This window comes from Epinephelus fuscoguttatus, linkage group LG19 (assembly GCF_011397635.1).
Source record: "Epinephelus fuscoguttatus linkage group LG19, E.fuscoguttatus.final_Chr_v1".
NCBI lineage: Eukaryota > Metazoa > Chordata > Actinopteri > Perciformes > Serranidae > Epinephelus > Epinephelus fuscoguttatus.
The window spans coordinates 543,330-570,649 of record NC_064770.1 but is presented as its reverse complement, the minus strand read 5'-3'; the positions used below and the strand labels follow the sequence as shown (position 1 = coordinate 570,649).

The following is a 27,320-nucleotide window of genomic DNA, read 5'->3' as shown; positions in this document are numbered from 1 at the left end:
TAAATGAATAGTAGGCCTATATGATTCTATGACAAAATAAATCAACACCTCTCCGAAACAATTGGTTTAAAAAAAATTGTAACACTGCTATAGGTCCATATTATTAAAATATGGACCTATAGCAATGTTACATTGTTATATTGTTTCTGAGAGGTGTTGATTTATTTGTTTCCTAAAAAACTCTCAACTGAGTGTGCACACGCACACACTCTCTCCATCTCAACTGGTGATCAAAAAGTAAGTAAACAAAGCCAGTGGGCTGTGAGCTGACAGACGGGTTTGTGGAGGCGCCTCCCTCATTCTGGTATGCTGTCCAACAGGTTTGTGATGTGACGTTTATCTTGGAAAACAGCACAACTGTTTGTGGCCTGACGGTTACAACACAAAACGCAGCTTAAAGAAGTTTACTCCGAGGGAATATTGGTGTCTACAGGCTTCTTAAAATCTAGAAGAGTAAGTGCGATTTTTCTCCTGGAAAGCTTTTATAGACAGTTTAAACTGCAGCCAAGTAAGGAGCTAACGAACAGGTTAGTGTTAGAGGCTCTTCCTCGATATACTCAGGCCTCTATCCAGGAGTGTTGGATTCATTTCCTCAGAGGCTCTTCCTTGTCATTTTCTGTGTAGTTTTTTTGTTTCAATGGCAGCCTTGTCAGTGGTGTGGATACCCCTGCTGTTCCTGCTGCAGCTGGCCCACTGCTCTGTCATCTACAGACATGCTCCAGGTAAACCACACCTCTTCTCACTTCAAGTTGGTCAGTTCATACAAAGGCAAACAGCAAGCACCAAAAACAAAACAAAAACAATAAAAAGTGTCATGCAATTACAATAGGACTTATACAGATGGACAATTGTTTGTGTTCACATTTAGTTCAAACTCATCACATCTCAAATACAGAAGTAAAATGACACAAAAGACATTTATTAGTCTCTGTACATTACACTCACTTGTTTCTGCATATTGAACAAAATTAAAACGTGTCAGAGCATGTGACCACACTCGTTTGACCTCCTGAGACCCCAGCTTTTGTGTGGAAAGCATTTTTAATTTCTCCTAGCTATTTGGAGTACAAGTATGTAGTGTAAGTAAAAAAAAAAATAACAGTATCTTTGGTCAGCAAGTGGCTTTCAAAAAAAGTCTAAGTAGAAAGTTTAAGTATCAACAAATGCATTCTGATTTACAGGACAGAATGTACTGTGTACAGGAGAAAAATAATGACCAATCAAATCACCTCTGCTTATCTCTTTTAAAAACACTGAGAAAAGCTTTCTAAAAACTCCCACTTATAATTGAAAAACATAGAATTGTATACAGCCAACACGTACTGTACCCTCCTTAGAGCCCAGCTTTTGTGTGGTATGCATTTTTGAATTTTCCTAGCTATTTGGGATGAGAGGGACCTGACAAGTATAAAAACTATCCATTATCTCTGAACAGTGAGTACTTTCGGGGTAAAAAGTCCTCATATGTGGAGGATGGGTTTATTTAATAGTCACAAGTGTGTCATAAAGTGCAAAACTGAATATTTCAATGCATGACATTGTTGTGCAAAGACAAAAATATAAACAATGCAACATTTGATCAATGTTTTTGTAACTCTATAAGATAGGGGTCACTGTTCAAAACTGTTCATTTCAACTCCTGATTATGGCTGTACAAAGCTAAATTGTAAAAAATGCAACATGCTTAAAAGCCTTGTGATATTTTCAGTTTGTTTCTCTATATGAATTTTCCTTGCTTCATACAGAACAGTCTGTCACACCTAATGTGCCTGTGTGAAATGCTGCGATAATACAATAATAAAGTCCCAACGTCCTCTAACAAGTAATTCATAATTAACAGCGTCTTAGCTTATTACTATTGCTAAAATTGGTCAAATTTTCATGTATGATCAAAAGGTTTCAACCACAAAATGTTATCAGGGTTTGTACTGTACCTTGTCCATCTGTTTGTTGAGATTGTCTATACTGACTTGGCAGATATGACTGCCAAGATTAGTGTATTGTGCTTTTGTTGCTACTAAATGGCAAACAAAAGTGTCAATGAACAAGAACAACAGGTCCAAGTTAAGTAGAGTGAAGTATCAGGTGCAGCAAACCTAAAATGTAATGTTCTGTTCTTAACTGTGTTTTTATATTGGGATGTACGTGGATTATACTGTTGTTGTCATTCAGTGCATACTCCATGAGTGTATTTGGCCTCTGTCCTGCAGGAGATCCAGTGTTGGTGGACGGGCAGGCAGCAAACTCCTTCCTGTCCCGCTCGCTGCTCTATAACAGCTGGGACTTTGAGATAGTAGTGACTGACAATCTGGAGAGGGAGTGCGTGGAGGAGATGTGCAGCTATGAGGAGGCCAGAGAGGTGTTTGAGGACAAAGTCCAGACGGTAATGCTGCTGGGTGTCTGTCTTTACTGTAGCCTACACTCATTTGGATGTAGAATCCTACAACCTTTTTAACAGATAGGGAAAAATACAGGCTGTGTCAGCTCTGTCCACAGAGACAGGTGAGGACAGAGCAACAACAACAACATCAACAGCACATAAAGGCAGGAGTTCATCTCCTTACAGCTCACAGTCTGCTTTTTATCCACTCCTCTATGCCATACTTATTTGTTTGTTTGTTTTTTACACATGAACACATATAAAACGTGTTTATAGGTAACCATATATGAGACATATGAGATATACATGTATATATGTATGCCTATATTTCCTGTATATATATTTTTCTATTTTGCTCACTAATTTAATGACCTAATTTGTTAACTGCCTTTTCATTTTATTTGTGCCTTGGCAGCACATGTTAAGTGTCAGTAAAGTCTGATGATATTGAGATCAAAAATAGGGAGAAACCTGACTTTAGTGTTGAGGTTAGGAGGTTGATGCCAACTGAATATTTGTGTTAAATTTTGTGACAGCTGTGAACAGTGAGGAGATTTTATTTAAGGGATCCATACATTATGAGGAGTTCATAGCATGTGTTTAGTTATTATCACTGTATTGTTGCATTTGCTGTTTCGGAGTGAACAACCGTAAATCTGTAGTATCCATTTCAAATGTAAAAAATACCTAAACATACTTTAGAAATTAGTTTTGTTTTGCATTCGAAAAAGGGACTTTTAAGGCATGTTAACACTGGCTGAAATGTCCTGTGGTGGCTGCTTGATGTTTCTTTTTTTCTTATTTAATGACGATAAATTTTCTTTGCTTCCATTTTTAGGATTTATTTTGGAACAACTATGTCAACAGTGGAGGTAATGCTTTGACAGATGAATATTATCCATTATTGTAGTCTATGGGCCTTGGCATCAAGCTCATTCAGCAGAAGTATTTTTACATTAAACATACATGTGCTACAATAAATATGGGAGTATTATAGTAAACATTCTGATTATTTAGAATTTCTGTATTGCTAAGTATTTCTGTATTTTATTTATTACATCTACTTGGTTAAATTTACACTCCCTGATTGTTATATGCTTTCCAGTAGAATTTAGAGAGCAGGACCACACCTCAACTCTGCCACCTTCAGTGTAAATACCCACCTGACTCTTCTCTTGTTTGCTCTCTCATACTGTGCCAGAGCCGAGAGCATGTACAACTGCTCTGAGCACACAGAAAAGTAAGCTACTACCTTAAATTATGAGGAAAAAAAAGCTTCCTTCAAACATCTCTTGAGTAGGCCATGGAATTCATCTCACTATCCCCACTGGACGGTGACCTTTTCATGCGAAATCAAGGTGATCACCTCCAAAGTTTCCATCAGTCCATGCCAGCAGACCCAGCAATAGAAGGCGAAAACCTCTGCCGCCTTTGTGCCTGAGACCCTGCTTTCTGCTATTCAAAACTAGACCAGGGAGCAAGTGAGTCCAGCAAGCCTCAACATAGTCTCTTCTGTGGTCTGTATCCTGCCGGTTCATCTCTCCTCAACATTCAAGAGTATAAGGCACCTGATGAATCCTCTGCATCTCCCAGCCCACCTCACTCATCTGGAAAGAGAGGATAAGGCAATTCAAGCCCAGTCCATCACCATCACTGCAGTCCACCAATTCCATCACCTCCAACGACAATTCAAGTTTCCCGCCATCAACTACTCCAGCCTCACAACACACGACCAGTCGCAGCACCACCACCCTTCAGAGAGGCCTCTCGACAACAAAGCTCTCATCAAAAATCTCCATCTGGACTGAACTCACTCTTTAAAAAATCTAAAAGATAAAGGAATTCCATTTCACAGAATGGACAACAAATCAAAACTCAACACTCTCATGTAAGCCTGCCATGCTCATCGCTTCTCCATCACCAGTTCTCTTCCAGGTGACGGAAGAGAGTTGCAATCACACCATCCAACCTTAGCAAGGGAATATGGCCAGCGCACACTGCCACCTCCTTTTTGCAACCACAGAAGCTGGATTTAGTCAGACCATTTTTATTTTCCAAAGATATTTTTTGGGGCATTTTTGCCTTTAATTGATAGGAAAGCTCAGAGTGAAGGCGGGAGAGAGAGCAGGAATGACATGCAGCAAAGGGCCACAGGCTGGAGTCGAACCCGGGCCACTGCGGCAACAGCCTTGTACAGTCAGAGCATTTTACGCAAGCGGATTATTGATGGTAATTACATAGATGTCTTATTTTGCCTTTCCTCCATCAACCACACAGATTTCTTGAAGGATATGATGGACACCTCCACCCCAACCAACCGTTCCAAAGAGCCTGCTTCCACTGAGTTTGCCTTTGCGTTGGCTTCAGAGATGTGCTTTGTTCTCAGTGTCCCACCCACTGGCAAGAAATGGGAGACTGCATGACCATATCATCAGTCTGGACTGATACAGCTGCCCCAAACATTTTTAGTGGACGAGACTACTTGCCTTGACAGACAAACTCCTTCAGCCAATCAGCATAACAACACTGGGGAACATTGTTTTTATCACCAATGGAGCCAGTTGATAAATCAAGCGTTTGCCAAATCCAGTTGTAGGAATGGCAAAAAAAAAAAAAAAAAAAAAAAAATTCTCTAAGAAACACTGCAAGGTCATGCTCTTGTTCTTGTTCTTGTTCTTATTCTTGTTCTTGTTCTTGTTCTTGTTCTGACTATTTCTGCAACAACTTTACTTATTGCTGTGTTTACTCTACTAATGTTAGAGTTAGTGCTTGCTGTTTCAGGAGCTGCCATTACTGTTCTGCAAGCTGTGGCCTCCATTTTACATCATCAGCTACAATGCAGTCCCTGATTGGCTACTTATGTTGCCAACTACAGTGCAGATCCCTGTTTGGCCCTGATTGGATTTTTAATTTCTGGAAAGTGTTTGTAGTCGGAGCAAGTTCAGACTGATAGAGAGAGCAAAACAGAATCTTGAGCTCATGTTGTCAGGATGGTCTTACCAGGCTACCAAATCTTTAAATGCCCTCTTGAATGTCAGTAGAGGACATTCTGCTATTGAATGCCACAGCACAATTTTAAAGTGTATCTTTGACTATTTGGAACATCTCAAGTTTTTTTTAAAGTAGGCTATAGTTTGTAATCAGTTACTCTGTGAGGGTGTAGTCAAAATGATTACACCTGCAATGTGTGCTTGCTTATTTATGCTGCAAATAGAAATTGCGTCAGCAGTACAGAATTCAGGGTTCAGCAGGTGTCATATTTGGTACAGCATGGAGCATTAAACAGGAAGAATTTGTTGCAGTTTATACTGTAGGTCTCAATGATCAAAAGTCAACCAAAAAAAGACAGGCATCACTGAAGTCATTGCTGTAGTGATTAGTGACTGACTAGCTGACTGTTTGGTGTGAGAACTGTGTAAGAAGCAATGGTTTGATGTTAATGGTGTTTGTCTTTGAAGGGAATGCACCCGGAGTGGACGTGTCAGGGCTGGTGGCAGGGATCCTGGCTGTCCTAGTCCTCGCTGTTATTGCCACTGTGCTGGGAATCTACTGCTACAAAGCCAAGAACAAAGGCGGACAGAGGTCAGCCTTGTAAACTCACTCAAATGTTAACATTTACGGAGAATTGTTTTTGCCCAGCCAACTTATGTAGAATAAAATGGTAACTTTGGTCAACCAGGCCTTCCTTACAGCTCTTTAGTATGCAGTTTTTCTTTTACAGAGTGCACCAGGGATGGTGTTTTTCTGTAGGCCAACGTGGAAGCTAGCATTGCCCTGGGGTCCGTTTCACAAAGCAGGTTTAGTGAAAACTCAGAGTCTGTTAACCCTGAAATGAGGGAAACTCTGAGTTTTCCGTTTCAAAAAGGGAGGTAACTCAAACCAGAGAAAGAGGGGTAACTCTAGCCTGTTTCAGAGAGAGAGATAACTTAAACTCTCGGTCAGTTACCGTAGTAACAGACTCTATGAACCTAACCTGGTCGGGACCAGGTTTTTGTCAATGAACCTCGAGTTTCTCTCTGTCTCCGCCCTCTTTCAGAGCCACACACTCCATTTGATTTCCTCATTCATTCAGTCAGCAGGCGAGTTTTGCCGTAGCGTAGTTCTGCCGTCTGTCATTTAAAAAATCATTGAGAAAATCAGAGTCAGTAGGCTATATTAGAAGTCCATCAGGCACAGTATGTGGCGACTTTTTTCACTAACATGGCATGTCCTTCTGATAACGATCCCGTGGATGAAGGAGCAGCATTACTGCGCAGAGAATTAAATATTCGTTGAGAGATGGTTATCAGACCGCGCATAGATGTTCTAGCATTTCCAGACAATTATATTTTTGAGCTGTACCGTTTCACGTCACAGTCCATCATCTACATACACAACCTAATCCGTCCTTACATTTGCAACATTACCAATCGTAGTCATGCTCTCACATCCCAGCAGATATTGTGTGTTGCGCTGCGTTTCTTTGCAAATGGAAGTTTTTTATACAATGTCGGAGATGCTGAGCACTTGAGTAAGACAACTGTATGCAGGGTGGTCAGAAAAGTGTGCTCGTTTTACGGGCATCTGCCTTCTTTCTGCTGGCTGAGTAGAAGTCTGTGTTAGTTTAAATAGGCTTAATTATTTAACAGAACATGATATAGATGAGAACACATTTATGTGTGTGACAACAGCATTATGTTGGGGATAAAACAACTGCACAGTCAAACAGCCACTTAATATTTACTTTACAATGTAAAACATGATCAAAATGAGGTACCCCCATGAGATTATGCCGAGGTCTTACCTGTTTGAACAATGTTTTTATATTTCATCCTGAACTGCTGCCAAATACGCTTCTCCCCGCGGGATTGCATCTAAATGAAATAAATTAATAGGCTACCATTCAAGCAGTTTTCCCCTGTAATATTAGTGTGGTTGCAAAGGACTACATGTAAACTTACGCATTGACCCGAGCAGCAATGTTCTCCCACGCCGTCTCCCTCTCTTTTGCAGCTGCAGCGGTGTTGCACTTCTTTTTGAAAACGTGTGCAAACTCGCTGTATGAGTGCATTAAGATTTTTAATTCTAGTGGGGTGAAAAACGCAGCGCTCCTCTTCCCCGTTGCCATGGTGACTTGTCGAATCGGGGCTCCATTGATGCTGGCTTTTTATAGTCGTGGTGCACGCGCTTAACTCCAGGTGAAACTACTCCGAGTTGATTAAACTGATTCACATCAGCTGTTCTGGAACCGGAAACTCAGAGTTTCCTATCTCAGAGTAGATCAACTCAGAGTTCAGGATTAGACTCAGAGTTTGTTGAACCTGCTTTGTGAAACGGACCCCTGGTTCCCTCACCAAAAAGCCTATAGAAGTTTTCTATTGGCTTTTGGATTATTGCACAAAATAAGCTCTGTGGTAAAGAAACATTTATGATACTTAAACGTTTTACTCAGCAAGATAATCTTCACAAATGAACAACACTTCTTTGATTTTTGAAGCTTAAATGCAATCACCGGAAATAAAAGCTAATGTCAGGCTATAAACAACCTACACTACAGTTACATATTACTTCACCACATCGCCACCACTACAAGGCTGTGAAGCAGTGTTGGGGTGATGACGTTCTTTAGTCTCATTTAGTCACTTGTTAGCAACCGTCTTCAGACACCTAAAGGCAGGGGCATAAATATTGACAGAGCAGGCGGGGTGGTTGCACTGGGGCCCATGAGGTGAGGGGGCCCATAGAGAGAGTGGGGTCTTGTGAGTAATTCAGATGGCCACCTTATATGCCTGTGTTTACACTCTCATTAAATTAAAAAAATAGAGCAAATTGCTAGGCTATAAATGCCTTTGAATGAATCAAACCCATCCCCATCATGGTTTTCTTTTGTTTTTATTCTTTTTTCTTCTGTAAAATAGTCAGTAGCAATCTATAACAACATTTTTATAAATTATATGCTTATTCTACATAAACTATAAATAAGCTATTTTTAAAAAACTATTCAGTTAAATGAATAATTCCTTATTTTCTGTATATTGTTATATACATATATGCCATGATGATTTCTGGGTAATATGTATGTTGGTGTTACCCAGTGTTAAGTCTTCATTCGATCATGTGATGAGATAATAAGATTATACGGAAACTAGTTTAGGCGCATAAATAGCAGCTAGCATGCACTGGGGCCCATTGTAACTACCTCACACCCCTGCCTAAATGCTTTAAAAATCATGAGGGAGGTACTTACTGATGTATTTTATGTTACAGAACAAAATGCGAATGTCCCTTAAACTTGTGTTAAAGGGAAATTTTGACATAATTTTGACTAGTGACATACAGATAATAGTTAGCATGTTAGCCATTAGCCTAGATACAGCCGTAGAGTCAGACCTGTTAAAACGTAAGAGAACAGGCATCCCTTCAAGTGCAAAGTTAGTCCGCTAAACAAACTTTGTTTCCACAAAGACCGCCTCATATCGTTAGGATAAATGTCAGAGAGCATATAGAAAACGACATGTAAACGTGTTGTCTTACCTTACTGGTGTGGTGCCATGTTTGTTTATCCCTCTAGTTCTGCTTTCCAAAGTGCAGCCGAAATATATCTCGCCAGCTCTAGATAAAGCCCAGCTGGATACTAACGTTACTCCAGGTGGAGGTGTCTCATCCTCAGTCACATCCAGACCTGGAAAATAAGGCTGCAACCGGTCCCATTCCTTGCAACAGAGGCATTCCTCTTCTGTGGGCACTGGGGCACAGCATTCACAGGTACACCACCAATCTCCAGAGCTAAAGCCTTGTGGCAGCCATTCCTCCTCTCTCGTCCTCTAACGTTACCTGTTGCGCCTTGCTCTCTCCTACTCCTCTGTTCAGGCGACCGTCTGGTTCTGCCTTCCAGCTGTTGCTGCTTGTTCAGGCACGCTATGAGATCGCTGCTTGTTCTCGCAATATTTCAGCCGCGCTTTGGAAAGCAGAGCTACATTGTAAACAAACATGGCAGCACACCGGTAAGGTAAGACAACACATTTACATGTCGTTTTCTATATGTTCTCTGACATTTATCCTAACGATATGAGGCGGTCTTTGTGGAAAAAAGCTTGTTTAGTGGACTGACTTTGCACTTGAAGAGATGCCCGTTCTCTTACATTTTAACAGGTCTGACGCTTCGGCTGTATCTAGGCTAATGGCTAACATGCTAACTATTATCTGTATGTCACTAGTCACTTGAACCAAATTTAGGACGATAGAAGACGGGTTGAAATAAAGCAAAATTTCCCTTTAAGCAAGGACCTTATTTCAGACATCTAACCAAAAACCCAATGACTTCAAAATGCTAACTCATTTCTTGATTTTAGGGCTCATTCCTGCACCATTCTTTTGTTTTATATTGTATTGTATTCTTTTTCATTCATTCAACCTTTATTTAATCTCGAGAAATCATTGAGGGACCACTCTCATTTACAATGATGTTGAGAGTATAGCTAGAACAGAATAAATATGATAACAAAACAAAGCAAGAGCAAATATATATACAGGCATATACATATACACATAAACATACGTAGACCCCACATACAATCACATGTATGTACTCATACACACAAATATACACACATACATACACACATATACAAATACAAATGAGAGGATCACACACATGGCTCAGACAATCAAACAACAGAACAGTTAAAAACAGTTACATTCAAGAGTGAAGTAGTTTGTAATCATGGTTTTAAACTGGCCTATAGATACAAGTGCATCAAGTTGAAGCGTTTGCTGTAAGGTGTTCCAAGTATGTGCAGCACAAAAACTAAAGTTAGTTTTCCCAAGCTCAGTATTTGCACAGGGGACTTCAAGTGTCAGTCAATCACTTGAGCAAGTGGAATAATGACTATTGGATCAGTTTAATAAGGAGGAGATTGTATGACGGTAAGTTTTCATTAAGGGCTTTGTAGATGAATAGAAACCAATGTCTGTTATGTCTAACTGTTAAAGATGTCCACCCGACCTTTTGATATAGAATGCAATGATGTGAAGAATAACTGTCACTGGTAATAAATCTCAGGGCGGAGTGATAAACCGAATCAAGGGTTTAAGAGTGGAGGCAGAGGCGTGTCTATAGATGATGTCACCATAATCCAGAATAGACATGAAGACAGCCTCAATTATTCGCTTCCTACTGAACTTGGGAAAACTCACTATATTTCTGTACAAATATCCAGTTATTTGTCGTAACTTCCTGACAAGTGTGTTTATGTGAAATTTAAAAGTGACTTTTTGATCCAACCAGATACCAAGGTATTTATACTGTGATACCCTCTCAATGCTGTTACCATTTAGAGTAGCAATGTGTAAACCATTATCAGCAGTATCAACAATATCTCTGGCTCTGGAGAACAGCATGTATTTGGTTTTGTTTGCATTCATTGCTATAGTTTTAAATTACACAGTGCATTTTGCAAGTTGTTAAAGGCTTGTTGTAAGATTCGGGTGGCTGAGTGTGTGGTGTTAGAAAAACAATACAGAGCTGTATCATCCGCGTACAGATGGGCATTACAATTTGTCATGGAGGATGTGATATTGTTAATATAAATAATGAAGAGGACAGGACCTAAAATTGAACCTTGTGGTACCCCCTTTAACAGGGGTAAAAATGTAGAACAGTCATTTCCCAAAATCACGCGCTGCTGCCTGTGAAAATGGTAGTCCTGAAACCATTTACAGGAATTACAATCAAAACCAATATCATGTAGTCTCTGTAGGAGCAGAGCATGCTCAACAGTATCAAATGCTTTGGATAGATCAACAAAAAGTGCAGCACAGTATTTACCTTTATCGACAGCAGTTATGATACAATTTATAACTAAAGTGGTAGCAGTGACAGTACTGTGTTTTGTTCTGAAACCAGATTGATGTGGGTTTAACACAGAATTACTTGGGAGGAATGATTTGAGCTGATTATTGACTAAAGATTCTAGGATTTTAGCAAGACAGCAGAGTTTGGAAATGGGCAGAAAGTTGTTGAGATCATTTTTATCACCACCCTTACGGAGTGGGACTAGATCTGCAGATTTCCAGACCTGAGGGATAACTCCAGTAGAAATGTAGAGATTAAACAGATGTGTAATTTGATTAGTAATAATAGGGGCAGAGAGCTTTAAGAAATAAGGGTCTAAATTATCCCCCCCAGTTGCTTTCCTGCAATCAATAGTTTGAAACACTTCCTTAACAACAGCCGAAGTGACAGTCTGGGTGAACTGAGAGGTATGATATGAGGGGAGCACATGATCCCGAGGGTTATTATTAACACTTACTGCATCTGCAAATAATAGCACAATTCCATACCATTATACACATTTTTGTGTATCACATATGAATACAAATATAAATATTATTAGAATATATTGTTCCAATTTTTTTTCTTTCTTTTCTCCAACTTTAATCTTGATCATAAAAACTAATTCCATCATCATTTTCAGGATTTTAACCCATTAAATGCCAGTTTTTTCAAAATGCCAGTGTCATTTTTATAAGAAAAAAACACAATAAGTGAATTAGAAATAAAATACTAAATGCAAAGTGGATTTTTTTGGGAGGGTTTTTCACAGTCTGGTATATGTCAATAATTAACAACAACATCGATCCGGATGCATTTTTATATTTTTTTGCAGTGTCAGATTTTTAAATGAATCCCTTTGTGGTACCATTATACACATTTTTGTGTATCACATATGAATACAAATATAAATATTATTAGAATATATTTTTCCAGTTTTGTTTTTCTTTCTTTTTTCCAACCTTAATCTTGATCATAAAAACCAATTCCATCATAATTTTCAGGATTTTAACCCATTAAATGCCAGTTTTTTCAAAATGCCAGTGTAATTTTTATAAGAAAAAAACACAGTAAGTGAATTAGAAATAAAATACTAAATGCAAAGTGGATTTTTGGGGGAGGGTTTATCACAGTCTGGTATATGTCAGTAATTAACAACAACCTCGATCCAGAAACATTTTTATATTTTTTGTGCAGTGTCAGATTTTTAAATGAATCCCTTTGTGGTACCATTATACACATTTTTGTGTATCACATATGAATACAAATATAAATATTATTAGAATATATTTTTCCAATTTTGTTTTTCTTTCTTTTTTCCAACCTTAATCTTGATCATAAAAACCAATTCCATCATAATTTTCAGGATTTTAACCCATTAAATGCCAGTTTTTTTCAAAATGCCAGTGTCATTTGTGTGTGTGTGTGTGTGTGTGTGTGTGTGTGTGTGTGTGTGTGTGTGTGTGTGTGCACGTGTGCGTGTGTGTGTGTGTGTGTGTGTGTGTGTGTGAGTGAGTGACTGAATGAGTACAGTTCAGCCAGAAGGCGTGCATGCCCCACAGATGATTGTGGTGTGGTCTTGCAAGCGATTTTGCCGTCGCAGAGGATCTTGAGAGCCACCTTGGGTTGGAGGTGAGTCGGCAGATAGACTTCCCTCATGTGTGAACAACCCTTCGAGTCAGTCGCCCTGTTGTTGAGACTGGGACTGGGACTGGATATCTGGCATGCTGGCATGCTAGAAAACTGGAGCAGTGTGACACGGCTGACAAAAATGGTGGTTTCAATGAATGGACACAAAAATGTGTAAATGGTACACAAAGTGATGGCTGTGATTATACACTGCAATAAGCCACATACTCTGTAAATTTACGAATGTAAACAAACTACTTTTCCCGCACTGCTGTGTGTTTGATCCATGATGTTTTTGCTAACTTGAGTGACTGCCGCTGCAACTTTGATGCGCAAAATTTTGAGTACTTGAATGTGTGTGCGTGTGTGTGTGTGTGTGTGTGTGTGTGTGTGCACGCGTGGGAGAGAGAGAAATGTGAGAATCTTTGATGTTTGATGTTTACAGTCCTGATTGTGGGAATAACTATAATGCATATTTTGGATGGTTTTACGCTCCAACATATCAACGGTGCCAACTAGTGGTATTTTTAGGTATTTTTTTCAGATTTCCTTCCTCCCAGGCTTATTGGTCTGGCAAGCAAGACTACATTGCACAACAAAAAAATCAAAATAAAAATCACTTTTTTTCATGTATTTTTTTAAGGGATAAAAAATGGTGGTTTCAATGAATGGACACAAAAATGTGTAAATGGTACACAAAGTGATGGCTGTGATTATACACTGCGTTACTGATCTTTTATAATAACTGATAGTGAAATTAAAAAATTGACCAAAAAATACAAAGCCTTTCAAAGTATCAGCTCATATGCATGAACACAGTCAAAATTATGTGTGAAAAGCAATGCAAAAACACAAAAATGTGTATGCAGGTACAGTAAGTGTTAAGAGAGTAACCTGAGTAAACCATGTCAAACTGATTTCAAGCAGCAACAAAGTGTGTGTTGAAGGCATGGCAGATCTCTGATGGATCATTTATGAAACAGTCATTAAATGTAACAGAAGAAGGAATGGGTGTAGAGCATTTGTTTTTGTTCATATTTACTGCTTTCCAAAATTTTGATGGATCTGCAAAAGAATTGGAGATTAATTCTATGTGATAATTAGCTTTTGCTTTTCTCAAGGAGAATGTGCATTTATTTCTGAGTTGTCTAAAAGTTAGCCAGTGTGCTGCTTCACCAGTACGCCTTGCTAGAGTCCAGGCTTTGTCCCTTTTCTTAAACATAATTGATAATTCTGTGGAAAACCAGGGACTCGATCTATTTTTAATGCTGAGTTTTTAAGAGGTGCATGTTTATCTATGATAGTGATAAATGATTTTGTAAAGTATTCCAGGGCTAATGTTATGTCCAGTATTTCAGAGGTGTGATATATATTACTGTCTGTAAAGCCACTGAGGAAAACCTGTTCATTGAAAGTTTTTAAGTTTCTTTTGATAACAATTCTGGAGGTTGATCTTTCCCGTTTAGAACTTCTAACACACATTCTAAAGTAATCATCTATGCAACCGGACTTCCGGTTATGGCGGAAACTCTACTGACAGCTCGACAGACAACTACCTGCAGACTTGTAAAGACTTAATTGGAAACAATGCCACCTAAAAGTTGTAAAACAGGTCAGCAAACATCCAAAACAGGGATGCGAAGTGATGCGGATAATGTAGAAGCTAACTCCTCCATGAATGATGCTTGCAGCATGGATAACACAAGCGAGGGAATAGCGGGAGTTGGCATGCCCACGAACAGTGACATCCTGAGTGAGATTCGTTCTTTAAAGCAGGACATCACCAAACATTCTGCCGATGTGATGGAAGCAATTAACGGGATCAAGGTAGATATTGAATCCCATGCCAGGAGAACTGAAGAAGCAGAGGGGAGAATTTCACAAGCGGAGGATATGTAACAACTCTCCAGCAGAAGGCTGAATGCCTGGAAGAAACGATCGAGATGTTGAGCAACAAAGTTCAGGACCAAGAAGACCGGGCAAAACCTTCTAATGTGAGGCTGGTCGGACTCCCTGACAAAACTGAGGGTACGGACATGTGCGCCTTCCTGGAAGAGTGGCTTCCTAAGACTTTGGGCGACACCCTCACTCAAGCACCTATTGAGAGAGCCCATCGTGTTGGCCACGTAAACCCAAGCAGGTCTTCTACCGCACCCAGAGCAAGGGCTGCATGAAGACCCTGAGAGCAGCCAGGAGGTTGGGAGAAGCGCGACACGAAAATCACCGTCTCGTTTTTTTCCCTGACTTGTCGTCCGAGACCCACCAGCGTCAGCGGCAACTTGACGGAGTCAAGGCCCGGTTTAGAGCCATGGATATATGCTACGGGATGCTCTACCGTGCCCACTTGGTGATTACACAGGAGAGCAAACGTCAGATCTTCAAAACGGTTCCTGAAGCAGAGGAATACCTACGAGGGATGCAGTCGCCGGCGCAGGGGTCCCCCTGTCCTGAGAGCTGAGGGAGATGGCGAGCGCTGGATCTTCATGTCGGTCCTGATTCGGATACTAAAAACCATCCAGGAATGATGCAGATTCTCAGCGCCAATACAAGTGACCCTTGTCTTCAGAGCTGAAGACATAATAAGTCGTTCGATTTTTCTTTTCCCCCCCGGTCTCCTACATTTTTTTTCTTTTTCTTTTCATACCCCTTTATCCACCGCGCTTCATCTTGCACGGTAAAGGTATGCTTATCATTAACATGTTTAATAGAGTTACTTTTGTGTCATTAACAGAGGCACTATTTTTGTTTTTATTTTTATTTTACAAATAGACTGATAGATGCCTCCAAATTTAATTTTATTTCATTATCTCACGGAGTGATGAACGATATAAAGAGAACGCATGTTGCTATGGGGTGCCGTTTGTAAAGTGGCTCACGCTGAAAATAACATAACAACACAATAACATAACATTTTGCCACAATTAGCTTCAAACAATGTTTAAAAAAGTGTTGTGAATTTTTTAACGTCACCTTTTACCACATTTACAGCAATATTTGTTAGCTTAGATATATATTAAATAGTTAAATCTAAATATTAAATGTGGCAGCTAAATGTTAAATGATAAATCTAAATCTAAATATTAAATCTAAATCTAAATGCTAAATCTAAATCTAAATCTAAATGGTAAATCTAAATATTAAATCTAAATGTTAAATGTTAAATCTAAATATTCTGGGTGAAACTAAATATTTAGCTAATAAGCAAATTCACACTGCCGGTCACCGGAAGTACCAAAATAAAAGCTTGAGATGGTCAGACTGTGTTTATAGAATCAAATAACGAATTAAAACCAATTTATTGGGGGAAATGGACACTTGAACATACATTAGCGTGATAATAACTACCTAAAATAACAAGAAACATGTTCGGAGAAATTTTATTTGATGTGTACTTTGAGTTGTTAGTGTCCCTTCGGAGGGAATCACCTTGTTGTTTACAAATACTTCCGGGTAGAAAACCAGCAGAGTTTAGCTACATATATATATGAATATCTCACATTTTTCACATCACTATATCACCGTTTAGACTAATCTGGTGTTTGTAAAGTTTATAAACACAATGACTGAACAAACATTACTATCATGTTCTGAAATTAATAACATGGTTATCGTAGATTAGTGGGGCTAACCGTTAGCTGTTAGCCCCGTTAGCGGTGTCTGTAATGACTCATTAACTCTAAACGGTCTGTGAAAAAAATATTTTTTTCCAGCGGATGTCTTAGTTACAACATGATTGAACTAACTGGAGTAGTTTCATGTCATATCCGACAACGGGAGGCTTTTAACAGATGACGTCCTGATGTTAGCTTTGCTGCTGCTGCAGCCACTGATGCTTTCTAGACATTGTGATTACCCAAAACTGAATAAATACCACACATCGCAACACAAAACTGCTTTGCTAGCTCTATCATGTTGTAACTAAGACATCCGCTGGAAAAATATTTTTTTCATGGACCGTTTAAGAGTTAATGAGTCATTACAGACACCGCTAACAGCTAACAGTTGTTAGCTTAGCTTAGGTTGTTAGTCCCTCCGAAGGGACACTAACAACTCAAAGTACACGTCAAATAAAATTTCTCCAAACATGTTTCTTGTTATTTTAGGTAGTTATTATCATGCTAATGTATGTTCAAGTGTTCATTTCCCCCAATAAGTTGGTTTTAATTCGTTACTTGATTCTTTAAACACAGTCTGACCATCTCAAGCTTTTATTTTGGTACTTCTGGTGACCGGCAGTATGAATTTGCTTATTAGCTAAATATTTAGTTTCACCCAGAATATTTAGATTTAACATTTAACATTTAGATTTAGATTTAGCATTTAGATTTAGATTTAATATTTAGATTTAACATTATAGATTTATATTTATATTTAGCATTTAGATTTAACATTTAGATTTAATATTTAGATTTAGATTTAGATTTAACATTTAGATTTAGATTTAATATTTAGATTTAACATTTAACATTTAGGTGCCACATTTAATATTTAGATTTAACTAATTAATATATTTCTAAGTTAACAAATATTGCTGTAAATGTGGTAAAAGGTGACGTTAAAAAATTCACAACACTTTTTTAAACATTGTTTGAAGCTAAATGTGGCAAAATGTTGATGTTATTTTCAGCGTGAGCCACTTTACAAATGGCACCCCATATGTTGCTGACTCCAGTGAAGTTTCTGTTTGTATTTGAAGAGGGGAAGGGAGACTGCTATATATATATAGCCTGCATACATCTTTTTATATGTATATTCTTATAGATATACGCATATATATTTTTCTCTTTATTGGGGGCTTTTTCCTTCCTTTATTCTGTGTGTGCATGGGTGAGTGTGCGAGTGCGTGCGTGTGTGCTCAAGTGTTACCGTAATACGTGCGGAATGAGTGTACAACTTCACCCCTTAACATATTCTTCGTTATGTTACTGCTGAATTGAGTATGTGGTTATTTGTCTTCAGTTTAGTGGGCCTGTTATATTATGGGTCAGTGTTCACATCACGTTGTTCCTTCTGGAGAGGATCAAACATTCTGTATAACCGGAATTCACCTTAACTGTGTTTTTTTTTTTTACATATGCTTCGTTTGGGGAAGTGCATGGTGTTCTCATGTTTAAGGTTATCTCGGCTTATTATGTGAATATTATGTCTTTTTTTCTTTTTCTTCACTGCTTTGTAGTTCGCAAAAAGGGAAAGATGGAAGGAAATTGATCAAAGTGATCAGAATGTTCATAATCACCTCATAAATTAAAAACTACAAATCTCATGGCTAACAGAATAGATTTGAAGATTTCCAGGTGGAATATGAGAGGTCTTAACAAATTAGTTAAGCTGAAACAGGTACTGAGTAGAATTAAGCAAATGAAATCCAATATAATTTTCACTCACCTAACTAAAAAAGAAATGGGTAGGATCCAAAAAAGATGGCCAGGTTAGATTCATGCTGCTTGCTTCAATTCCCATTCCAGAGGTGTGATGATACTGATCCATAAATCAGTTCCCTTTCGTTTGAAAAGCAAATTCATAGATCTGGCAGGAAGGTATATCATACTCAATGGGGCCATAAATTCTATTCTAATCAACTTAATAAGTATATATGCACCAAACAAAGATGACCCAGCCTTTTATCAAAATCTATTTCTATCCTTATCATCATATCCAGGTCATTACATAATTGGCGGTGATTTCAATTGTGTTTTGGATCCGACAATGGATCGCTCGACAGGTATTGATGTATCTCATCAACAGACACGGAAAATTATCAAGAAATTTATGGCTGAACTAAATCTTATAGATACTTGGAGGTGTCTTAACCATGATAAAAGAGAGTACTCATGCTTCTCGAGCACATACAAAACATACTCGAGAATAGATTATCTACTGATCTCGAACACGCTACTATCAAAAATTGAGAAGTGCTGGTATGATGGCATATTACTTTCGGACCACGCCCCAATCTCAGTGACTCTACAACTACCTAGGGTATTCTCCTCTCCACCCAGATTTCGTTTTCAGTCTAAGTGGCTCCAGTACCCTGACTTTGTGAAATTTCTCGACCAGAAAATAGATGAATATTTCTCCATAAATACTAATCAAACCAGTGCATCAATAAACTGGGAAGCTTTTAAAGCATTTTTAAGAGGTGAAATAATAAGCTACACTAAATATAAATCCAAAAAATATCATAAGCAATTGAACACCATTGAACAGAAAGTAAAGGAATTAGAAAAACATTAGACAACATTATAGTGAATTAACTACGAGCAAGATAGCCTCAAATCTATTGTGGTTAAAACAGTCATATTATGATCAGGGAGAAAAGGAGGGAAAGTTATTGGCATGGAGGATAAAAAAGTTACAAACAAAGAGAGCTATCAATATGATAACATCTGAAGATGGAAAACAGTTAAATGATCCAGATGAAATAAATACATCCGTTGCAAATTATTATAAAAATCTCTCATGGATTAGATGACCAAAACAGATTTTTGGATAGGCTTAATTTTCCAACCATAACTGAAGAGGCAAAACTAAATCTTGAAAAAAAAATGATTCATTTAGGAGTTATTACGAGCTTTGATGGGCATGAACAGTAGGCGGGCCCCTGGACCTGATTTGCTACCTATAGAGATATATAAGAAATTCTCAGCCAAGCTGCTCCCACATCTTCTGGAGGTGTTTAACGAATCCTATAAAAAAGGAATTCTACCTCCAACACTGAGAGCTTCAACGATTTCCCTGTTGTTAAAGCCGAACAAGTCGCTCTCAGGAAGAACATCTTATTTTCCCATATCCCTAATGTCATGTGACACCAAAATTCTATGTAAAGCTCTGGCAAAAAGAATAGAAACTCTTCTTCCAAGTATAATCAATAATGACCAAAATAGTTTTGTCCTAAATACAAGCCTTTCACAACACCCGCAGGCTCTTGAATATTCTATTTGCAAAACAAAATACTAAAGGGCATGCAATCCTATCATTAGATGCCGAAAAGGCATTTGATGGGATTGAATGGGGTTATCTTTTCGACATTTTGAAACGATTTCAATTCGGAGAAAAATATTTAGAATGGATAAGATTACTATATACAGAACCAATGGCAGAAATTTTAACTAATAATCAGTACTCGACTCCCTTTAGATTATGCAGATCCACACGGTAAGGTTGTCCCATGTCTCCATTATTATTTGTACTTGCCATCGAACCTTTAGCTATGGCTATACGGCAATCAGCTGAAATTACAGGGATTACAATTGGGAGAAGGGAACATCGTTTAGCTCTTTTTGCGGATGACATCGTTTTGTTTTTAACAAGCCTAGACACCTCACTTGTAGCAGTAAACCAAGTTCTAATTGAATTTGGAATCTTCGGATATAAAAGTAACAACTCTAAAAGTGCTTTATTAATGCTGAATAAAGAGGAGAGGGAACAACCACTGATTCAAGATCAATTTGCCAAAGCTACAGAGGGGTTTATTTATTTGGGAATTAAAATAACTCCAGAGGTTGATAACATTTTGTCTGCCAATTATGACCCGCTGGTTAAAGGGGTAGAGGACATGCTCGAAAGATGGAGTTCATTTACGATTTCCATGATTGGACGAATTAATATCATAAAGATGTCAATATTACCCAAGTTCCTGTATCTTTTTCAGTCAATCCCTCTTCCTCTTCCAGCCTCTTTTTTTCCTCCTAGATTGCGTCTTTTCCTCCTTTACCTACCATTTGACAGAGGAGGGCTTAGACTGCCCAATATGAAGCTTTACTAACTGGGCTGCTCAACTTCGGGCTGCCATGTTTTATTTTCTGAACGGAGATGTTCCAATCTGGGTGGAGATGGAGAATAGTTTAACAGAACTTCCACTTTGTTCTTATATGTATTCAGTAAAAAGGAAAACGCTCTGGAAGCAAACACGCAACCCTTTTCTAAGAAACACCATATCTATTTGGCATGAACCCACACCTTTTTGAATGAAAACATTAAACTATCATGCTTCACTCCTATCTGGGGAAATGATAGTTTTAAACCTGGGAGGCAAGATGCAGGTTTCAAACAGTGGATAGATCTGGGGATAAGTAAAATTAAGGATTTATTTATTGATCACACTCTAATGTCATTTCAATAGCTGGTGGATAAATATAACCTTCCCAGGAAACATTTCTTTAAATACTTACAAATGAGAAGCTTCATACACACTCAAAGTAAAACTTATGTGGAACCGCCATTATCACTAATTGAGCAATTTACAGTTAACCATTTACAGGGCAGGGGTCAGTTATCAAAGCTATATAACATACTTTTAGATGGTTCAAGGGAAAACTCACATTCCTATTTATCCTCTTGGAGGAATGATCTACAGCTAGATATATCCACAGAGGAATGGGAGAAAGCCTGTCTTTTGGCCCAAACCCAGAGTATTAACACAAGAGGCAGATTATTACAATACAAATGGCTCTTCGGAACCTACATTACTCCCATTACACTAAATAATTTCAATCCCAACATTCCAGACAATTGTTTTAAGTGTAACATAGAAAGAGGCACTTTGTTTCATTCATATATACAGTATATCCTAAGAACTTTGTGGCTAATGCAAAGAAAAGAAAGCTCATTGATTTTTGTTTGTTACAAATCAAGAGAGTAATAGCCTTAAAGTGGAAAGATGTTCAGAGTCCTGATCCCACTCAGTGGTTGAAAGAGATGTCTTCACATCTAGCTTTAGAAAAATTAACATACATTCTAAAAGGTAAAGCTGAAGAATTTAATGTCATGTGGACACCCTTTTTGCATTTTATGGACAATCTGCCCAATGATTCCCGTGAACAAAGATCAGATGACAGTTAATTGTTGTTTATTTTCAGTGCCTTTTTTCTTTTACACTATACCTAAGAGTACAACAATTTGACTCTGCTGCTCTTATATGGGAAATGGGATAATTGTACTTCCACCTGTATTTTATCTTTTTCTTTCTCTTTATTTTCCTCTTCTCTTCAGTGCTTTGGATATGTTCTCTGCAGTTGTGAAACTACCCTTCAAATTTTACCAACTAAAAAGTTAAGGTTTCATCCATTACTTATTTAGACACTTTTTTTGATTTATTTTATCCCTTCATTTACATAATGTGACCGCTTATGAGACACAGATATTGTTGGTTTTCTTTACCTTTCCTATGTAAAGTAAATGTATATGTCAAAGTTAGGAGAAACAGGTTTCATGTCAACTGATATGCTAGGGAAACATGTAATCCTAACTTTAACATATGATTAGTGCACGAACAAACTATGAATCTGCAGATATGTTAAATTTATTTATTATGATTTTCTGTTTTCTTATTTATTTGTTTATTTTTTATTTAGGTTTTGTGGAAGATCACTCCATATATTTATTCAGCGTAACCCTTACCATTTTTGTGGCATTTATGTGGGGATGTTGTTATGAGTGTTTTGTATGTTTGTCATTTAAAATGAGAAAATCAATAAACAGATTTTGGAAAAAAAATCATCTATGCAACCTATTCAACATACATTCATGAATTCATTCAATATTCAATGTCTTTATGTGCATTGCAAAAAAAAATTCTTTAACTCTGTAAAGAATGCCTGGCTACAGGTAAAAAGATAAACTTCATTACTGGTGATCATTTCAGATCACAACATAAACATTTTAACAATGTTAATGAACCTCAGACAGAAACATTGAGTCAAACTCAATCCCAACAGTGATCAGAACCTCCACTGGCTTTCTGTCCCACAACACATCCAATGCAAAGTCCTTCTTCTCACGTATAAAGTCCACCATATCCAGGCCCCCTCCTACCTCACTGACCTGCTCCACCGCCACACGCCCATCCCGCAGCCTCTGCTCCTCTGATGCCAGCCTCCTGACTTCACCACTCAGGACCCAGCACTGCCCCCCCTCCCTCTGGAACTCACTCCCCAAACACATTCGAGACTGCACTGACCTCTCCCACTTCAAATCACTATTCAAAACACATCTTTTCAAAGCGGCTTTTAATATGCGAATGATGTCGTGTGTATTTTATTGTAGTCTATTTTGTGATAGTTTTTAACCAATGTAAAGCATCTTGGAGTACCTTGAAAAGCGCTCTACAACTAAAATGTATTATTATTATTACTAGCTGGGAGATAGCAGTGTAATAATAGCCCACACAACAAATGCTTTTTTGACCTGTAGTCCTGTGGGTCTTACAAATCCTGATCCTGACATTTTCTCTAGCACCATCATCTGTGTAAATCTCGACTCAAACACAACATGATCTATAAAAATAGGATATCAAACATATTTGCTAGCAGAGGTACTGAGGCACAATCATGCCTGCTTTAGCCCTGACTGGCTTTACAGTAACTTAACTGGCTTGTCTAACTCCACTGAGTTTGGTTTCTGTGTGCTGTGCTGTGTGCTGTTCCAGGGTTCCAGCGAGGATGCCAGTAGACGGACGTCCAGCCCCAGAGATGGTGCCCCTGTCTGGTATCATTGCCCCAGGTCTACCCAGCTACAATGAGGCTCTGAACCACAGTGGGCAACACGATGCCCCGCCACCACCTTATTCAGGGTAAGTAGGTGCTACAGTTTGCACAGGCACATTACATGGATCCAGGCTAGTATCTGATGCTCCAAGATCCAACCAAATTAAAGGGGAACTTCACCCATTTTCAAAATGCATACATGTTATTCCTACAGTCTAAGGCAGTCCAAAAATTTTAGTGAACATGAACAACTCTCTCCCAAATCCAAAAACTAGACCACTAAAAGTTTTATGTCTGATGTCATAGGGTATAAAGTCTGAAGTTGCTCTATAGACAATGAATGGTGAAAGATGTTCTAGCTGACACTGGCCCTTATGTATGAAACGAATGTATGACAGAAAATTGTGCATAAGGCCTTTTCCATGCAAGCATTTATCAGCATGGATGTGAGCAGAGACTACAATCAAATTGTCGTCGAATCAGGTCTCAGCTCATGTATGCAATTTTGAGTCAGTGGAACTGCACTTGCAGCAGTAAATCCGGCTGAGTTGGAGAATTGTTATTAGACCATAATCTAAGTATTTGCAGACACATAATATTCACTTAAATATATATAAATTCACCATATCAGCACACGTTCTCTATCACAGCTCCCAACTGATTGACTCCAGGCTAAACGCAGGCTGAACACAACAGGTGCTCAGCTCATATATATCTGAAACTTTTTTTTGTATTTAAATACTGACCAACCATGAATGTGTATATCAAATATCATTAAAACACCATAACTAAATAATAATAAATTAAAAAAAAACTGCAACAGTGTAATTATTTAAATACTGGTAGTAAAATTATGACCAGAAAACTTTTCTTAACTCCTCCTCTTGATAAACAGTACTTATTAACAGTACTTGCCCAGCCAGTATTTTCTAAATATATATATAGCATATATATAGTATTCTGTGGTTTTTGAGATGCATTTTCTGTTTCATATATTATCTAACCCTCTACAGGGCTCCCACATATTTTCATGGACAGAATTTCCCATGATTTTTCAAGGATCCATAATAAAATTTCCATGGCCATCCAAAACGTATTCCACTAACAGAACAGTATGGTGCCCTTTAATTACTTTATAATTAAATATTAAAAAATTAGACAGCAGGACTTTCGGTTTGCTGATGGAGTAGTTAGACACATGGTTAATCGCAACTCACCCACCAATAAACTCGACAACTTGACTGTTATTAGTGAAAGGGGTAGATGAGTGGGAGAAGAAACACTAAAGAAAAAAAAATGCTGAGACCTCAAGATAAAAGTGCCTCGGTGGTGAAAGCTAGCAACACCAAAGCAAATCTATCTAGCACCCATAGTGTAGCCGCTGAAGGCCACGGGAGCCACGGGAGCCCCGGAACGAGCGTTAACCCTGAAGATGTAATTGAGGCGATAAAGGAGCTAAAAACTGATCTCAAGGGGGACAATGAACACCTAAGACAAGAAATTAACAACTTGAGACAAGAAATCAACGGCAAACCCAACAATCTTGCTACGGAGATGCAAAGTCTGACTGACCAAGTTGGAGAAGCGGAGACCCGTGTGGAGCAGGTGGAGGGGTGGGGGGCGGAGGCGACCGAAGCGCTCTGCAGTTGCCTGAAGCAGCAAAGAGTCCTGCAGCAGAAACTAACGGACCTTGAGTTGTGGTCCAGAAGAAACAATATACGCATCTTTGGAGTGGCAGAGGCAGAGGAAGAAAACTTGGTACCAAAGTTTGTTGAGAAACTCCTGAGAAGTGAGTTGTCACCACCACAGGACTTGGATCTGAAAATACAGCGGGCTCATCATTCCCTGGCGAACAAACCCCGACCCGAAGCCCCTCCCAGGCCTATTATTATAAACTTCCAGGAGTTCACAACCAAGGAGACAGTACTGAGAGAAGCTTGGAAAAAGGGAAAGATCCAGCTTGGCACCAAAACTCTCTATTTTGACCATGATTATGTGACCGATATAGTAAAGAAGCACAGAGAATATAATGGGGTAAAGAGAGCTTTAAAGGTAGGATCTGGAGGATTTTCAAACAAAACAAAATATAGACATATACAAATGAAATCCTGCTTAATCATCACCTATGGTCTTCTACTCATGTGTGGTGGTGACACTGTTTGCAGAGCTCCTGCCCTTTAACTGTATTTTGATGTTTTTGTGAGCTCAGACCGCTTCCGGGCGGAGATTTCCCCAGCCAATGAGAGAACGCAGGTGCCGTGCCCGAGCGTGACTGAGCGTGTCCGAGTGTGCACCAGTGCGAGCCTTACCTGAACCTCTTCTGTGAAGCCTTCTTCCGTACCTCCGGGCTCCGTACACCCGGGAGTGTTGAGCCTGATAGGAGGGGCCAAATATGAATGTGTGTTTACAAACAGCAACTGGAAAATCCTCCAGTCCCTACCTTTAAAGGAAAAGGGGATTCGTCAAAAGTCCTATTATGTGGTCCTCTTTTGTTATACTAATTCCTTTCAGCTCTTCATTTTGTCTGATAGCTTGAGCCAAAGGTTCTATGAATATTGCAAAAAGGGGGGGCTAAGGCATACATGACCAATTATGGGTCATGTTCCCAGCTGACATGATAAAAATAAGTCAATACATAAGATTGTAAAGAGAGAGTATTGCCCCTGCCTATATTATATTTTTTTCTTTTTCTTTTATTATTGTTGTTTGATTGTCTTCTGTTAAGTGTTAAACTGAAAAATGAACAAATAAAAAGTAAAAAAATAAAAAAAATAAACAGCAACCTTTTCTGCCTCTAAGAGCTGGTTATACTCATATTCACTTCAAATACTTCAAACTGCAGGCACAGTCAATACATTGTCCTTCAAACAATAACTTTCCAAGCACTTGTGTCAGTCTGGCTTTGGCTTTCAACATTACTGACAGAAGATTACCATGGAGGATAGGGTTGCAAGGGGATGAAATTTTCACGGCACAACAACAGTCTCAGAAAATATCATGGTTTCACAGAATTACAAGTCAAAATGACCCCTAAAGAAATTAAAACAGAAGAGTTATTTTTGGCTAAACACACATTTTATTACCATATTTGAAACTTGAAACAATTTTTATTAGAAGTATGTGTAAAAAGTCTTTCTTTTGAAAATAACTAAAATAAAGTTGAGATTTTCTGTCCAGTTGCATTTTTTTTTCAATATTGTAGATGAGCAAATTTACTTTACTTTAAGTATTTTTTAGGATTTCAATTCTAGTTTCCCAGGCCTGGAAAATGACATCCATGACTTTCCCAGGTTTTCCATGACTGAGGGAAATCTGTTTCTAAGAAGAAAAAACCCAAAACAAAACCGACTGTTGGGCCGTCACGGACCATGCTGCTGTGTATAAGGATACTCACAATGATTCTTCCTCTCTTTGACCACAGGGGTGCGCCATCAGAACCCGCTGATCCTGGAGACAACGAATGAGAGGGCTGGCAGAGCCTCTTCATTATGCTTAATGGGCACTGGTGGTTTGAGTGAACTTTGGAATATTCCATGTTTTTTCATATACTGTATTTATAAGTGAAGTTAGGACACAACCCCACAATGGACACCACTGATCTGCATATGGGCTGGCCAGTTGTCTGTCCACTACACATGTGATGCTTTAAAGTGGGTACAGCTGAGGGTGTGGTTCATTTCTGTGGTTGCACTGTACACCAAACTGTTGTGCTTGTAAGGTATTTTTGAGCAGAGCAACAAAAGGCACTAAATTCATGGAAATATTGATTCTTCAAGAAACCCAACTATGTTTTATATAATAAATTACACAACAGTTACAAATGACTCCAGTCATTTTCTGCATCCCTTCTAACTTGTCATGCCAGTGAAGAGACATGAGTACACAAGTGAAGTCTTGAGGATGTCAGCACATCTTCTTTTACATGTTGCAACTTGTGTGTTTGTTGTGTATCACAGCAGGTTACAGTAGAAAATAGGCCTACAGCTGGAGACAGACACAGAGCTTCTTTCACCAG

General features: G+C 38.6%; 2 protein-coding genes across 7 annotated transcripts in view; one reads left to right on the top strand and one right to left on the bottom strand.

Moving 5' to 3' along the window:
• LOC125878876 (uncharacterized) overlaps positions 1–27,320 on the bottom strand; it is a 189,120-nt gene that overhangs the window by 155,449 nt on the left and 6,351 nt on the right. The gene's annotated exons all lie outside the window — the stretch shown is intronic.
• Positions 300–27,126, top strand: prrg2 (proline rich Gla (G-carboxyglutamic acid) 2). 3 transcript variants are annotated; one of them, XM_049560349.1, is made up of 7 exons: positions 300–453; positions 625–722; positions 2,211–2,383; positions 3,219–3,252; positions 5,839–5,962; positions 23,248–23,391; positions 26,727–27,126. In XM_049560349.1, exons 2-7 carry the CDS (start codon positions 638–640, stop codon positions 26,767–26,769), a joined length of 603 nt encoding a protein of 200 aa, XP_049416306.1. In that variant the 5' UTR covers positions 300–453; positions 625–637; the 3' UTR covers positions 26,770–27,126. The 3 variants fall into 3 exon arrangements, with proteins under 3 accessions (XP_049416306.1, XP_049416308.1, XP_049416307.1); XM_049560351.1 differs by having other exon boundaries at positions 313–527; XM_049560350.1 differs by having other exon boundaries at positions 313–722.

Bases quoted from the DNA above. Each gene is read 5' to 3' on its own strand.
- prrg2 (XM_049560349.1), top strand. From the start codon at position 638: ATGGCAGCCTTGTCAGTGGTGTGGATACCCCTGCTGTTCCTGCTGCAG. The intron at 3,253-5,838 runs GTAATGCTTTGA...TTGTCTTTGAAG, and splicing joins CAACTATGTCAACAGTGGAG to GGAATGCACCCGGAGTGGAC. The intron at 23,392-26,726 runs GTAAGTAGGTGC...CTTTGACCACAG, and splicing joins CCGCCACCACCTTATTCAGG to GGGTGCGCCATCAGAACCCG.